The sequence below is a fragment of the Mus caroli genome, unplaced genomic scaffold (genome assembly GCF_978045245.1).
Source record: "Mus caroli unplaced genomic scaffold, Mus_caroli_1 scaffold_9, whole genome shotgun sequence".
In the NCBI taxonomy this organism is placed as follows: domain Eukaryota; kingdom Metazoa; phylum Chordata; class Mammalia; order Rodentia; family Muridae; genus Mus; species Mus caroli.
This window is the reverse complement of record NW_028227264.1, coordinates 10,714,310-10,730,803: the sequence shown is the minus strand read 5'-3', so window position 1 is coordinate 10,730,803 and position 16,494 is coordinate 10,714,310. Positions and strand designations below refer to the sequence as shown.

The following is a 16,494-nucleotide window of genomic DNA, read 5'->3' as shown; positions in this document are numbered from 1 at the left end:
GGAGACTGATTCCCCAGCACCTACAAACCCAGCAAAAGTAGCAATCACCTATAATGCCTGCACGCTAGACAGGCAGGAGGGTCAGAAATTGAAGGTCACTCTCAGCTATATATTAAGTCTGAAGTCAGCCTGGGCTACAAATAGGGAGGGAGGGTCCTTAGAAAAACAAGCCATCTTGCCTACATCTGGGTCGCTGGCTGTTTTCTTCACATTTCAAGTGTAAAAGTTGGGAAGTGCAAAGATATCTTGACATGACTTTTCATCGCTGATTGGACCCAGTAAACTGGGATACTCCAGCAGCTTAGATGTGACAGTTTCTCCCCAATTTCTCTTGTCAGGGCACGTGGCTCTACAGGCTGTCTATGCCCTATGCCTTCCTAACTATCTCATGCACAAAGTACGATTCTTTTTTGGTCCGTTCAGCAAGCTTTTGAGGTGGGCCTCCGTGTTCTACACGACAGCAGAGCCTGCTGGAAGACACTGAACACACACAGTTTTGCTATGTACATGTCTATAGCTCCTCACCGACATGTGGACGTGGCTTTTGAATTCTGCACATTTGGTGTCTATGACATCTTGAGGTGGCAACACTAATCCCTAACTACAGCAATCGATCCACAGCGATTTTTCCACAGGAAACTATGCCTGCGTGCAAAAGCTCTTTTGTCAGTGACTGGAAAGAGAATTTTAAAGGTGGTAAATGGAAATGAAACCATTCAGCCCTGCTTAGGAACTAGGAAATGCCTCTTAGCCATCTGTTAAAACCAGAAAGGGAAAACATGCACACTGTCTTATTTTCTGGTTATCTCTCTGCTTCCTGAGCAGTTCTTGTCTCTCGGATGAAATAACAGCCACATGTTTCTGGCTCTATGCTTTTACCTTTATTATTATTATTATTATTTTCTCCCTAAATTCAAACTAAATTCACTCTCAAAGGTTTATCATGAGCTCATTGGTCGTAAGACAGCCAGAATAATCTGATGGTTCTCTACAAGGATAAGATCTCAGGTTCTTTCGAGCACAAATAATTCCCCCAAATGATATGAAGTCAGTACATATAATGATGTCTGCCTGCAGGAGAGCACGGAAGCCAGGAGTGAATTATGACCAACTGCAAAAAGGAACATACTAGTCAAGGCACTAAAACTTAATGAGAAGAGAGTCTTTAAAGTAGCTAAAACCGAAGAGAAGGTGCACAGACCATTATTGTAAATTTAAAAATCCTGCGTACTCTTCGCTCATAAACCTTCTGAAATGCTGTTAAAAACACACGCGCGCACAAAACCACGCAATTATAAATCCTCTGAAGCATGTAACTGTGATTAGCTGCTCCCCCAGGCAATATAAAAATACTACCGCCACAATCACATTCCAGCCTGTAATGTAATTCAAAACAAACAAGTCGGAGACAGCGCTCAAATGGCAGAGTCAACAAACACAGCCGCTTTGCATCAAGGACTTGAACGCGCTGAAGAAACTGAGGCTGCGCTGGCACTGGCCTTGTGGTGGAACAGCGAGGCCCCCTTCTGGGCAGAGACGCACACTGCGCCCAGGACGGCGCGGAAAAGCCGCACCTTGCTCCAGTGACCCTTATCAGAGATTTTGTTAAGAGGTCAAATTTTTAGATACTCAATTTAAGCTTCATCATCCGCATTTGAAAAGAGTAATAGCTTTGTTATTTCGGATTCAATGGATCGTTTTATTCAATCTTGTAACCATCATTTCTGCATTCTTATTCCGAACAGCAACTGGTTCTAACTGGGGCGTTGGCGGGGGAGGGGGAGGGCTGGTGGTCCCTACATAGCTCAGGCCTTGAGTTCATGATTCGTTTGCCTCGACTTCCCCAGTAGTGGGGCTGCAGTGTGCACCATTATGTCCAGCAGTAAGTGTCATCCTCCAGCAAGTTATATAACGGACTATTTTCATTTCTTGCTCTGAAGAATATAAGGTCTTTGTTTTGAAAGTAAGGGAAGAAATGGACATTAAAGTAGTAGCTGCTCCATTGTAAGGAACTACTCCACTTTCAATTTTCTCCTTTAGAAATGTTATGTGTGTGTGTGTCTGTAGAATTGTGTGCACATGTAAGTGTCGGTACCCACAGAGACCAGAAGAGGGTACTGGTTCCCCTGAAACTAGAATTAGAGGTTGTAAACTGCCCAGAGGTGATGCTGGGAACCGAACTTGTATCCTCTGGAAAAGCAGTACCTATTTTTAACTCCTGAGCCATGTGTCCAGCACTCACTATTTAAAGTCTATTCCTCTTGAAAGAGGGCATGAATAAAACTTTATTGTAGCAATATGCTATGATATTTCTAAAAATGACTCAAACACTTGCTTTATAAGCATCTGTTTTATCTGGATACTCTTTAAAATTGTTCTAAGGTTGGGGAGCTACCTCGGTCAGTCAAGTGCAGGAGGACCTGAGTTCAATCTCCAAAATTCACATTTAAAAGAGAAGAGGGAGGGAGGGAAGGAGGGAGCGTGGTGGTGCATGCCTGTAATTCCTGTACTAGAGGCCACAGGTGGAGCCTGGGCATTCCTGGCCAGCCTACCTAGCTGAATGGTAAATTTCAAGAAATCTTCTCTTTCAAAAAAAAAAAAAAAAAAAAAGCAGGAAGGAGTGGTGGCCCTGCATCTAAGGATCAGCACCTGAGTCACCTCTGCCTCCACACCCACATGAACCCTGGACATGCCTGGTCATGCATATACAAAGTCAATACAAGTCAGGACAAGCCCGAGTGTGGAGTCCCGTGCAGGACCCGGTTTGAGTGCACTCAGTAAAATGTCAAAGCTTTCTCTCTTTCTTCTACTTCCTGTTTTGATCTTGATCAATCTTCCAAAGATTTGTCCCTTTTTTTTTTTTTGGCATGTGTAGGTGTGTCACGGTGTCACGTGTGATGTGCCTGCATCTGGGTTAACATATGAACATGTGACGCCTAAGGTTGACACCAGGGTTCCTCCTAGATCTCTCTTCACATGAATTATCGAGTCACTATCTCTCATTTGACCCCAGAGCTTGCTTTGGAATCTCAGAAGCCCATCTCTGTTTTCCAAGCACTGGAATCACAGGCAGGCCACCAAACCACCCACCTGGCACTGATGGGGACCCAATCCTCATGGTTGCATGGCAAGCATTTCACCACTTGGCCCTCTTCACAGCCACAAAGAGCTTCATTAAGCCAGAGCTAACTAAGGCTGTGGGGGAAGGGCGGGCGGGCGCTGCTTGCGGATCTCTGGGACCTCAACCTTAATCCCTCCCCTTCCTGGAAATAGTCTTTCAGCTGGGTGGAAGAGCTAACGGGTGTTTACATTGTCAGACATTTTTAAAAGGGCTAATTTGTTCCTTTAACAGAGCAAATGACGAGCGACACCATTTTTACACACAGTAATAACATATAAACGTGACCAGCGACGTCAGCGGCTCTCGGTCAGGAATTCTGTCCAGGTCTCCAAAATGTACTAGACTTTGATCATTACAGAATCAGGATTTCTGACAATCCTTTTTCCGAACTTTTGATTTTGGCGCTGAAAGGAAAAAAAAAAAAAAAAGTCAGCTAAGTAAAAAGCCAGGGATAGGAAGTTTCCGTCACACCGAGTCGTGTTTAAGTGAGACACTCCACCAGGAGAAAACTCACCATTTGGGTTCTCCTGTTTGTAGAAGGTCTTTAGGAGCTCCACAGCCTCCTCAGCTCGGTACCCAGGGATGCACTGATGAAGGGAGGAACATGAAGTGAGCGTCGGCCATGACTAGATGTGGGTTATGTGTCTCCACAGTGGGATATACACAGTTACAACGACATACGGGGACTCCACACTGTGTTCATTACTTGGGGCAAATAAAAGCACGAATAAGGACATACATTTCCAAAAGAATGGGCACCCAGCCTGAACCAAACATCTCAACCACTAATAGTAATCACTTAAACTGTAGTGTAAGCACTACGCTAGAGAGCAGTACTTAAACCCTCCGTGCTGGGTAACTGGACTTGAGGTTTGATGTAGTGATTAAATGAGATGCTGAACAGGTGCTCATAGTTTTACCTGCTATATTTCTCCAACCATGGGTTGCTCTATGCCTTGGACTGGTAAACTATTCTTAGTGGAACGAATCGCGTCCACAGCTAAGAATGACAAGCCAGTGTAGGGTAAAAGGGCCAAAGCTAAAACACCCTGACCCTGACTTGACCCCAGCCCAAGCCTGGGGACAAGAAACAGAATCCCACCAGTCCCGGAGCTTGTCACAGAAAACCACCAATCACTGAGCATGAAAACCTTGGGAGAAACCACCAATCCCTGAGCTTGCCACAGAAACCCGCCAATCCCTGAGCTCACCCCAAGCTCAGGACTTGAAAACCCACGAATCCTCACCCTGGAAAGCTCCACCTTGGAAAACCCTGGCCCGCCCCGCCCCCAAGAAACCCTGTATAAACCCTGCCTCCTGCTTAGGCAGCCACCCTCCGGGGTTTTTCCCTCTCAGTAAATCTCCTGAGTGAGGTGTGTTGTGTGATGTGGTTTTGTAGTATTCCTTGGCTCCTCGTTGACAGAGCAGAGCTCTAACACATTCGCTGAGGAAAGCAAACCCTGGTAGAGCACATGAATAAGCATCTTTTTTTAAAAATAACAGGTCCACAGGTTTCCCTGTGAACTTTATTCTATATCATGTTATAGTATATTATTGCATGCCATACTATATTTAAGGAAACTATAATTCTGATGTAAGATCCCATGTCCATTTTTGTCCTCTGTCCCATGAGCCGAAACAAAAGGAAGGAAGAGAACAGAGCATCCAGAAGCCGAGCATGCTAAGGCTTTCGAGGCTAATGAGACCTTAGAACATAACCTGGCATTCATTTTCCACTGACTCAACATGGCCATGTGGATGAACTGAAAACAAACGTCTCTGGCTGAGGAAGAGTGACTACATACACTGAGACACAAGACAGAACATGTCACCAACATTCGTGCATGAGTGCATGCATGTGTGATGTGTGTTAAGTATATGTATAGGCACCCCTGAGCACAAGTTCATTGCCTGTTCTCACCTTGCACCTTACCGAGACAGGCTCTCTTGTTGTTTGACATTAAGTATAGCGGGCTAGCTGGCCAGGACCCTTCTTGTGTCTGCCTCCCATCTCAGCACAGGCCCCCTGGATTTCAGATACCCACATCTGCATCTGGCCTTCAGTGGGATCTGGGGATCCAAATCCAGGTCCTCACGCTGCATGGCCAGTGCTGTCTCCTTAGCTCCTCACCTACAGTGATACCCGCAATGTCTGCTACCCAGGGATGTATCTTAGCTTTGTTTAGGAACTCTGAGAAATTGCTTAGGTTCTTCTCATAAAGGAAGTACCATGTGTACGGAGCCAGCAATTTGTGCTATACAAACAATGTCTGGGTGGCTCTTAGAAATGAATGGAAAAATGAAGTCACTTTACGAGAGACCTCTTTAATAACTGGCCTCACTCATTCTCATTCACCCTGTTGCAGTTTCTTCCTGATGGGATGATAAAGGCATCTATTCTTAAATACACCAGTAGCTAGGAAAGTTTATGCTTAGCTGGAAGAATTCAAGGCAAAGAATCTTAGAAAATGTGCGCTGCACAGGATCAGGGTTCTTTAAGTCCTCACATAGCCTATGAACACTTGAGACCCTCAAGAGGAACTCCAGAATTTATTGAATCTTATTCCTTTTTGAGTATAATGCTTTGGGGTTAATCCTCCATCTTGGAGAGTGAACGGCATGAATCCTGACATGCAGATTCCTAATGCTTATACTTTCAACGTGAAACATTCAACAGTGTGGCAAGGAAAGTAGAATTTCTAACAGATGAAAGACATGTAGGCTCTCTGGTCTGGGAGCATGGGGGTCTCATCATTAAAACGCACTAGAAGGCACTAAAAGACATCAAATAGTGAAATTAAAACGATAGGTAGATGGTAGTAATGGTATGTGGCATAGCATTGAAATTTGTCCCGAAATACTGTTGGCTGTGACGAGTATCCCAGTGAACAATGTAGGCCAAGGTCCGTCATCACACCACAGAGCTGGCACTACTTGTCCCAACAGAGAGAGTGTCTCTAAGCCCACACAAGGTGCTGGTGAGCTCTGTTCAGGGAAGGGACGCAGATTTTCTCCCAGTGAGATGTAAAGAACGCAACCCCGGGGCCCACGGTACTGTCTGATTCTGTCATGGGTTCTCGGACCACTGACCACACACAATTAGCAAGTCCGTCAAGTGATAGGTAAAACGGGGCATGGAGGGAGGAAGGGAGGAAAGAAAGAAGGAACAGAGAGAGGGAAGGAAGGAAAACACAAGTAGACTGTATTACCTGAAACGGTCTCCCAGTATTGGGTAGGTCAGCAGAGGCAATGTTTAGGACGGAACCACAACCACCAAACCGTTCATTCTGACAGCCGTAGACGACCAGCGGGATTTATAGTACAGAATTAAGGTCCTACACGGATGTAAAGAACCATGGCAAGCACAGGCTGAGATGAACTACCTTGGGAAGCTCAGTCCAGACTTCAAAACAATTAGAGTTTACGGTTGTATTTAAAATAACAAAACCCAGTTATGCAAAAGAAGAGAAAGAGACTTTATGTATGTAGAAATTAAAAATCTAGCAGTCAGTTGGCTCAGCTGGTAAAAGCAGTTGCCATGCAACCATGACAACCTGAGCTCGATGCCTGGGACCTCCTTAATGGTGGAGGGGGAAGACCTCAGGCTTGTCCTCTGAGTTCTGCATGAGCCACGACATGCGCTTGTCATTATAACAATAGTAAAGAAATCAACCAACCAACCCTAGTAACTGCAAACAGAGCAGAAGCCGAGTGTTTCCGCTTCACATGTGTACTGGTTGGTTTTGTGTGTCAACTTGACACAGCTGGAGTTATCACAGAGAAAGGAGCTTCAGTTGAGGAAATGCCTCCATGAGATCAAACTGTAAGGCATTTTCTTAATTAGTGATCAAGGGGGAAAGGCCCCTTGTGGGTGGGACCATCTCTGGGCTGGTAGTCTTGGTTCTATAAGAGAGCAGGCTGAGCAAGCCAGGGGAGGCAAGCCAGTAAAGAACATCCCTCCGTGGCCTCTGCATCAGCTCCTGCTTTCTGACCTGCTTGAGTTCCAGTCCTGACTTCCTTTGGTGATGAACAGCAGTATGGAAGTGTAAGCTGAATAAACCCTTTCCTCCCCAACTGCTTCTTGGTCATGATGTTTGTGCAGGAATAGAAACCCTGACTAAGACAACATGCAAACCAATTCTCTGCTCTTTCCTCAACCAGACTTTCAGAACCATTGCAGAATTGGAAATTTAATTTAGGAGTTTTACCTTTGAAGATCCATAATTTAATCCCAGGATCCCACAGAAGAAGGAGAGCACAGACTCCTGGCCATTGTTTTCTGATTGTCACACAAGTGTGGTGGCATGCCCATGCCCCCCACAATAAATAAATTTAATTAACATGTCAAACTTGGATAGAAACCTGGTGTGATGGCATGTGCCTGTAGTCCTAGCCCTCGGAGGATGGATCAGGGACAGCAGTCCAACCTCAACAATGGAAAGAAAAACAGAGAGAATACATGGGTTACGTAGCTAGCCTGGTTGCCTAGCATGTGTGAGGCTCTTGGTGCTATGAAATAAATACATAACAAATACATAATAAATACATCATAAATACATACATACATAAATACATAAATAAAATAAAATAAAATAGATAAATAGATAAATACATACATACATACATACATACATACATACATAAATACCAGTCTAGAGATGGACTGCACTCAGCATTTTATTGCTTGGTCTATGCAAAATACAACCCAACTAAAGACTAACTAATTTCCACACATATACAGTGGATTAACTGAAAATATTTAAATTGCACATAACCTGCCATACAAGGCAAAGCATCGTCCTCAGAATGCCTCCTGGGCTCCACCTTAATTTGGATTTATCCTGAGAGGAGAGCTTTTCTTCCCTTTGCTTAAGTATTCAATTCTTTCCTGGCTGTCGATACAGAGAAAGAACAGGTCTCTCTGCTGTGTAGAAACTGGTTTTCCTGTTTCTGGCTAAATTGTAGAGTGTGTTTCGTAACGCTGTTTCCACACATTAAGGAACTGAAAGCTAGGGAAGGCTATGGCTCAGGGACAGAGCAGATGTAGCAAGTACAAGAGCCTGGCTTCCATTCTCAACGTTGAAAAGAAAAACAAACACTGAAAAGAAAGAACAATGGGTCGTGAATCTGGCCATGTTGTGCTCACAGGCAAGGTAAAGGCAGGAAGCCGAGAAGCCAAAGGATACTCATAAGGCGCAGGGCGGCGGCACACATGATGCACGGCTCCACAGTGACGTACAACACGGTGTGCTCGAATACGGTAGAAGGGCTCTGTCCATGCTGATGACACCAGTCTAGGACCTGATCAATGGCCACCATTTCAGCATGCCGAGTAGCCTAGAGAGAGAGAGACTTGTATTGACATTATTTGTTTCATACAGCTGGTGTCTTTAAAATATGCAAAATGTCAATTCAAAAGGCATTCCTACTATTTCTGACTGTATTAGAACATGGGTTTCAGGATGCCCTTAGCAGTTCCCCAGTGCAAATATCATAAACTCACCAACAGGGATGCCTAATCCACTGTACTACACAAACCTTGGTATATTTTTAGTGAAATTCTTGTGTACCTTGGGAAAATTTGTTTTTCATTAAAATATTACAGAGGAGATAAGTCTCAAAAAAAAGACCTACCATTTTTGAATATTTTAATGGAAGATTTCAATTTTCATAAGCTTATGCTCTAGTTTCAAAAATATCTTCAACTGATCTCACTTTAAAGCAAATCCTTATTGAGTTTACCAGACTATTAGCACATTCACCTTACAGCTCAACAAACTCTAGATAGGCATACACTTGGGATTCAAGATACGTCATGGGAGATGGTATTACAGGAGAAATCACCCAGCGTAAGGAATGAATTACACTGAAGTTTGAGTCCGGGCAGTGATGCAGTAGTCATGGATCTCAAGCAAATTCTGGATCCTCCATGTCTGAACTAGAGTTTACGGTTATCTTCTCCTCTACAGCTCCTAGAGCAATCCGAGCCACACCAAGCATAACGTAGCCTGATGCTATCTAGGCACTCTTCTTTCCTCTTACTAAAATGATTTTAATGCAGGGGTAGAGAGAAGGCACCAACGTTAAGAGCATTTGCTGCTCTTGCAGAGGACCAGAGTTCAGTTTTGATCACCCATACTGGGTGGTCCACAAGTGCCTGAAGCTCCACTGAACAGTTCCAGGAGCTCCCACATCCTTTTCTTGACTCTGAAGGCATCTACAGGCATGCAGTCACACATAGGCACACGTGCACATAATTTTCTATCTTGGATGTGAGTTTCTTAAGACACAGGATGTTTTAGGTTGACATGAAACGCTCCATCTTGCAGAAAAGTTCTTTAAACTCAGGAAGTAAACAACTCAAAGGCTTCAGGAAGTCCCTGAAAATAACTGGATATACTATATGTCCCCTCCATCCTCAAGTGCATATAAGCAGTAAGACTGGTAAAAGACACGCTTACATCAGCCATTCTGCTTGGACGAGGCAGAGAACACCTAAGGTATTTGAAAGAAATGTTCTCCAACTTGCTGAGCTGCCTGAAAATTGTGCAATGGGCTTCAGGCTTCCAGATTCTATTCTGGGGCAAGCTTTCCTCTTAGTAACTCAAATAATGCTAACTGGTCCACCAAGCTGGGCTTCAGTGATACCCTTATTTTGGCCTGCTGCTTCCTTATCTGAGGTGAATAGGCATTTGTTCACACCTCCCCAGAATAGTGTCACACAACACATATACACACTAAACAAACAAACAAACAAACAAACCTTTACAATAACTGAATTCTTAAATATGTAATATACCAACAATGAAGTCAATAAGATATAGACAAATTAAATATATAATAAGCAATAAAATTGAAATAGTAATCAAAAGTATCCCACAAAGAAAAGCCCAGGAATGGATGGATTCGTGGCCAAATTCTACCCAACTTTTGAGGAAGACCTAATGCCAATATTCCTTAAACTGTTCCACAAAATGAAAAGAGAAAGAACATTACTAAACTCCTCCTCCAATGCAAACCACGTGAGGGCACAGCAAAGACAGAAAAGCACAGAGCATCTTTCTTGATGAATATAGATCCAAAATTTCTCAATATTCTGACAAACCTAATGCAAGAATTAGTAGCTCACACATCAATCAAGATGGTTTCATTCTACAACTGCAAGGTTGGCTTGACATATACAAATCAATAGATGCAATATACAATATACAATATGCAATAAATAATGTCAAAGATGTGAATAACACAATCATCTCAATAGATACAGAAAAGGCATATAGATCAGCAAATATGGCAGCAAAACAGACATAAAGATCAGTGAGAAAGAATAGAGCACCCAAAATAAATCCACATAGCTATAAGCACCTGATATTTGATAAGCATAAAAAACATATATTGGAAAAAAGACAGCCTCTTCAAAAAATGGTATGGAGGAAAATGGATATCTACATTCATGAATAAAATTAAACACATTTCTCTAACCCTACACAAAAATCAATGCCAGATGGATCAAAGATACTAATATAAAATCTGAAATACTTTACTCCCTAGAAGAAAAGTTGGGAACCAGTTCAAGAGACAGATATAGGCAAAAACTTTCTGAAAAGGCCTTTGACAAAGTTCAATGCACCTTCACGATATAAAGTCCTGAGGAAACTAAGAGTAGAGGGGCTGTATCTTAATATAATAACTGTCACATATGGCAAACCTACAGGCAATAAACTAAACTAGGGGACAACTTAAAACATGCCTCCAAAATCATGGCAGGAGACAAAAGTGACCAATTTCTCTACTCGTATTAAATGTGCTGCCCAAAGTCTTAGCTAGAGTAGTAGGTCAAGAGAAATAAAAGACACACAGGTCAGAAAGGAAGAAGTGAAATGATCTCATTGTTGGGTGACATGAGAAGGAGCGTTGTGGATTCTGCCAGAAAACCTGCACATCTGACACTTTTAGAAAAGTGGCAGGATAGAAACTCAGCACAGATGGAAACAGTAGATTTTCTATCTATCAATAACAAACTATCCAAGGAAGAAATAAGGGGAAAAGCTCACCTTCATAATAGCTTTTTAAAAAGATCTAGAAGTAAAACTCATTAAGACCTTGGTACAACAATGAAAACGTTAAGACACTCAAGAAAGAAATGGAAGAAAATAGAAGACAGCCTGTGCATGAGCATGGATTAGCAGAATTGACACTGCAGAAATAACTGTATCACCCAGAGCAACCTACAAGTTCAATGCAGTCCCTATCAAAATTCTAATGGCGTTCTTTGCAAAACTAGAAAATTCAATTCTAACCTTAATATGAAATCACACACACACACACAAAACACCTCTGAATAGTAAAGGCTATCCTAAGCCGAATGAACAATTCTGGACAAATATACTACCTGGCCTCACATTATACTACACAGTCATAACACAAAACAGACGTATAGATCAGCAGATATGGCAGCAAAACAGACATAAAGATCAATGAGAGAGAATAGAGCACCCAAAATAAATCCACATAGCTATAAGCACCTGATATTTGATAAGCATAAAAAAAAAAAAAACGTATATTGGAAAAAAGACAGCCTCTTCAAAAATTGGTATGGAGGAAAATGGATATCTACATTCATGAATAAAATTAAACACATTTCTCTAACCCTACACAAAAATCAATGCCAAATGGATCAAAGATATTAATATAAAATCTGAAATACTTTACTCCCTAGAAGAAAAGTTGGAAACCAGTTCAAGAGACAGATATAGGCAAAAACTTTCTGAAGAAAAATTCCAATAACAAATGTAACTGACAACTTTCGGAGCTTCTGCACAGCACGGGAAACTATACACAGAATGGAGAGAGGGGCTACAGGATGGGAGAGAATCTTTGCAGCTACACCTTTCTTTGAAGAGAGACACCATGACAAAGGCAACTTAGATAAGAAAGCATTTGACTGGGGGCTTACATAATAAAATTTCAAAGATGTAACCATTCTTAGCTTTTGGCTAAGATTACAAATGCAGAAATAGAAAATTTACCTACTACAGTTTTATAGTTTCATTTAACTTTTCTGAAAATTTGATGTATAAAACAAAACAAAAATCATTGTGTCATTGTTACAATCATGAAAAGAAAAATCATTTACAAATGAAGAAAAAGGATGTCTTGTGAAGAGACCGCTCAGTATGTAAGGAGCTTGCAGGCAAAGAATGAGAACCTGAATTCAGACTAACCAGACACATGTAAACAGCCAGACACAGCCATATATTCCCATAGACAACCCCAGTACAGGAAGCAGCAAAGAGGAAGATCCTAGGGTTCACTGGCAGCTAGCCGGGCTGAACTGATGAGGTCCAGGTGCAGAGAGAGATACTGTCTCAAAATACAGTGCAAAGGGATGGAGGAAGACATTTTGACCTCCACAGGCATGCATGCACTTCCACTAACACAGACACACACACACACACACACACACACACACACACAGTCTAAGCAGGGGGCAGGGCAGGGAACTGCCCCACAGGACACATTGGGTCTTATCTTGCCAATGGTCCCACCATAGTCATTGTATTTGTGTGTGTTCTCAGTGCTCCACTCACGTTTTTTGTTTGATTCACTTCATTTCTTCCCTTCCCCACAACTTCATTGTTATAGACCATAAGGCAGCCAACAGGAACTTCAATATTTTCCAAAGCTTCTTTGGCCTGAAACACAAAGTGGAAAATCTGAGAGATGATGTTCAGTGCTTAGAAGACTACAGATAAAAACAGATGCAGTGGGAACCGGGGTGTGGATAGTGAACTAGGCAAAGAGACATGGCTGTGCTTTCCCCCATCTCAAAGCTGGTGTGGATAGTGAACTAGGCAAAGAGACATGGCTGTGCTTTCCCCCATCTCAAAGCTGGTGTCTCCGGGCTATGCTGTGCTGTGTTCTCTGCTGGGTGTCTGTGTTAAGGAGAAATCAGGGATGTCTCCCTTACCAGGTCCTGTGCCTCATTTTCTCCCACTGAAAGCCCATGTAATCAATGGCTTTTGACCAGTGTTCTTAAATTACCAAGGCTGCCCCTTTTCAGAGATGATACACATATCTACAAAGAGGCTGGGGAATGTATAACATATAAATATTTGGCTATAATACTTTCCCTTGGTAAAATTCTACTTGGTTATTATTATTATTTTTTAGCTTCTCTAAGATTATAGCTATGATCCCATGGAGTACCGATACCATAAAAATGATCAGACTGGATGTCACTCTTTCCCACAACTTCTAAGAGACACATGAAAGTTTAGGGATACCTTATGTAAAAATGGCACAAACTTGGAAAAGTATATTGGAAATTTTTTTAAAAAAATATTCATAAAAGTCTATGATCCATGTTGCACACACACACACACACACACACAGAGTAAGCTGATGAAACTTTAATAAGTTCTTCAGAGTATACCAGTGAGATTTCCCTGGCTCTAATAGCAGAGTAACAGTTAGGCAAGTTGTTATATGGAAGAATACTGAATGGCTGGGTCTTCTCTGTGTACACTTTTTGCAGTTTCCTGTGGCTTAAAATTATTTCAAAAGGAAAAGTTAATAACTAAGCTAAAGAAGGATGTAGCAGGCCTATGGAGGGAGAAAGTAAGGCAGGTCTGTTGACTGTTATAGAAGACCCTAGGAAAATACAGGCCAAAAAGAAAGGGCTTGTCAGCTGTGTCAAGGTGGCAATAGAGGTAATTTAGGTGGAATGGTGGAAATGAAAAGCATTGGCTTTAAGAAATGACTTCCTTTGGGTCAGATTCTCAGCTTTTGACTGTACCTCTCCCAACAGACCTCTTAAAAGGTAATGCTATGTCAAGATGAGATGGTTGAAAAAAATCTAAGTAGATAAGTTGTTGGGTTTGTTTGTTTTTTATTTTTATAAAATTTTTTATAAAATATTAAGCACTTTGTAACTATAAATTCATTCTGTTTATAATCCTAATGTGATAGGAATACTGAGCTCCATTGTGTAGATAAGGAAACCAAGGCACAGAGAAGTCAATTAACTTAGCCATTTAAGACATTTGGAATGAAAATCTAGGGAGTTTGACTTTCCTCATTATTCCATTAATAATTGGAGCAACTATTAGTGTCTGGTGCTGGGTTCTCTGCATCGTTCTCCCTCCGAAGCCTCTTTAGTAACCAGTGCGACTTCACTGATTAGCTCCTTCATCGGGTTTTTGGTTTAGAGTGGTTTGAGTGACAAGAGGAGAGGGAGGAGTTAGTAAGGGAGAGACACGTGACAAGGCTTTCAGTAAGACTGCACCTTGGAGCACAGGATACGGTAATGTGAGCAGCTTCAGACGTGTAGAAGAGAATCGAAGACTGGGCTAGTGAGATGGCTGGGCCAGTAAGATGGCGCGGCAGGATTCACTGTGAAAGCATAATGATGAGTTCCATCCGCAGAACCCACAGTGGAAGGAGAAAAAATGGAAGGAGAAAAATCTCTCTCCTCCCAAAAGTTGTCCTGGAATCTTCAGACACATTCCAGCACACACACATGTGCACCTGCTCCACACACATGCACACACAATAATAACTTATTTTTAAACTCCCCAACCAAGTGGGAAGTACATAGGTAGAAGCAAAGATAGGGAGTGTCAAGAGCTTTATCCACTGTGCACCCAACATGCTGCAGAACACTGCTGTCTTGGCAGCCTTTCTCTGCTTCCAGGTTAACGGAGGACTGGGCTTCTTGGGACCTAGTTCCTCTGGGTGTTCTCTCTCTCTCTCTCTCTCTCCTTCCAGCAAATTTATCTCACTAGAAATGATAGGGCTACCTTAAAGAGACATACAACATAATTGCTAAGGCACAACTTGTAGGCCAGGATGCTGGTGAGTGGCTGAGCAGATGCAATGGCCATTGAGAGAAAGTGAAGCTCTAAGAAAGCAGTCTATGGGGGTCGATTGAGAAGAACTGCTTCCCAGGGCAAATACATGCAAATGTGCATGCATTTCCTCTATGGACAAATTCAAAGCCTGAGGCTGAAAATCCACACCACTCCACCCAGTCTCAGACTTTCCAATGCCCCTCCCATTTCTTCCAGTCTGTCCTTTGTCACAAATGCAAAAGAGTTGAGTCAAAATAGGTCTAACTGTTAAGATGGCTTTGAATTTAAGAAGCTGGCCTTCTTTGGAAGAGGCCAAAGCTCTGCCCTGAAATGGTGACTTGATCTTCCTTAAACCAACAAATTCTCAACTCGACAACTGATGAACAAAGGCTCTCTTCTTCCCACCCCGAGCTCTGAGAAAGATGACAAAAAAAAAAAAAGTGTTAATTAAAAAAATAAAAAGAATGCATTATGCCATTTGTCTGGGGACGTGGGGTGGGAAACATGTTTCTGCCTTCTAGATTTTAATTTCTTATGAAGGTGAACTTCTGTAACCATTAGAATAAAAAGGTGAGATATTTTAATTTTGTAAAAGAATAAGCAAAAATAATATCCCCACACCAAAGGCTGAGCTCAATTTTAAGGCCTTTACAATGCTGTAAACAAGTTGGTGTGTATTCCATGTTCACAGAATGAAAACCCAACATCAAACTGTGTATGCATACATAGTTTGTATGTATATCCCTACCACAAACGTCTATCCCTGACACACATCGATATAGGTAATAAGCTTGGGAAAACATGTAAATACGACCAGGGCCCTCCATGACGAGCAATCTCTAAGGATCGCGGGAAGGAAGGAAATACAAGGGCAGAGAAAAGTATCGTAGAAAGAGTAGACACATCATCGGTGAGGGTTGTACCAGGACATATTTTGATATGACCCTTTACAGAAACATCGGCTTCCTTCCATTATATATGTTCAAGGGCGTCGGGAGCAAGCCATAAAATAATGTGGCTTTATGGATTTGAAAGTATGTGTCCACATGGGAAGGAAGGTAGGCAGGTAGGGAGCACACATCCCCAGGCGGCAGATAAGACTCCCTGTAATACATCAATCGAACCGTTTCTGTATTTTCCCTTCACCCCAATTACTATGAGACAAAGCTAAAGAAAAATTCCCCCTAGAATAAAACAAGTTGCTGCTTCAGGTATTTTCAAACCTGATAGATAATGGTGATGAGAAAGCGCGCCCGGCACATTTGCTCAACTACTCTGGTCAGGATGTGGCCGGGAAAAAGTTTGCGCTCTCAGCATCCACCTGCCAGATTCCTCACCATTCGCATCGCCTCCTCCATCCACTTTTCCGTCTCCTGTACTGACACCACGCACGGGCCGTCTGGAGTAGTGGTGGACTCCACCTTCTCCTCCATACCTCCGCCGCTCAGAGACTCTGGGCCGAGGGATGAGGAGAGAGGACAGCGGAACGCGGCGGACGCGGGCCCTTGCTTCCAGGAGGAC

At 42.5% G+C, this 16,494-nt stretch overlaps 1 protein-coding gene across 1 annotated transcript; it reads right to left on the bottom strand.

The window, feature by feature from the left end:
* Positions 1-3,320: 3,320 nt before the first annotated feature.
* On the bottom strand, positions 3,321-16,482 carry Adat2 (adenosine deaminase tRNA specific 2). The gene is made up of 6 exons (XM_021174774.3): positions 16,311-16,482; positions 12,712-12,816; positions 8,308-8,458; positions 6,331-6,437; positions 3,636-3,708; positions 3,321-3,525 (listed from the first exon to the last, which is right to left on the bottom strand). The coding sequence occupies exons 1-6, from the start codon at positions 16,404-16,406 to the stop codon at positions 3,482-3,484; spliced, it is 576 nt and encodes a 191-aa protein (XP_021030433.1). The 5' UTR covers positions 16,407-16,482; the 3' UTR covers positions 3,321-3,481.
* Positions 16,483-16,494: the final 12 nt, after the last annotated feature.

Excerpts from the sequence above, each read along its gene's own strand:
- Adat2 (XM_021174774.3), bottom strand. The coding sequence starts at position 16,406 with ATGGAGGAGAAGGTGGAGTCCACCACTACTCCAGACGGCCCGTGCGTG. Across the intron at positions 12,817-16,310 it reads TGGAGGAGGCGATGCGAATG|GCCAAAGAAGCTTTGGAAAA; the intron begins GTGAGGAATCTG and ends TTTGTGTTTCAG. Across the intron at positions 8,459-12,711 it reads AAGTGAATCAAACAAAAAAC|GCTACTCGGCATGCTGAAAT; the intron begins GTGAGTGGAGCA and ends CTCTCTCTCTAG.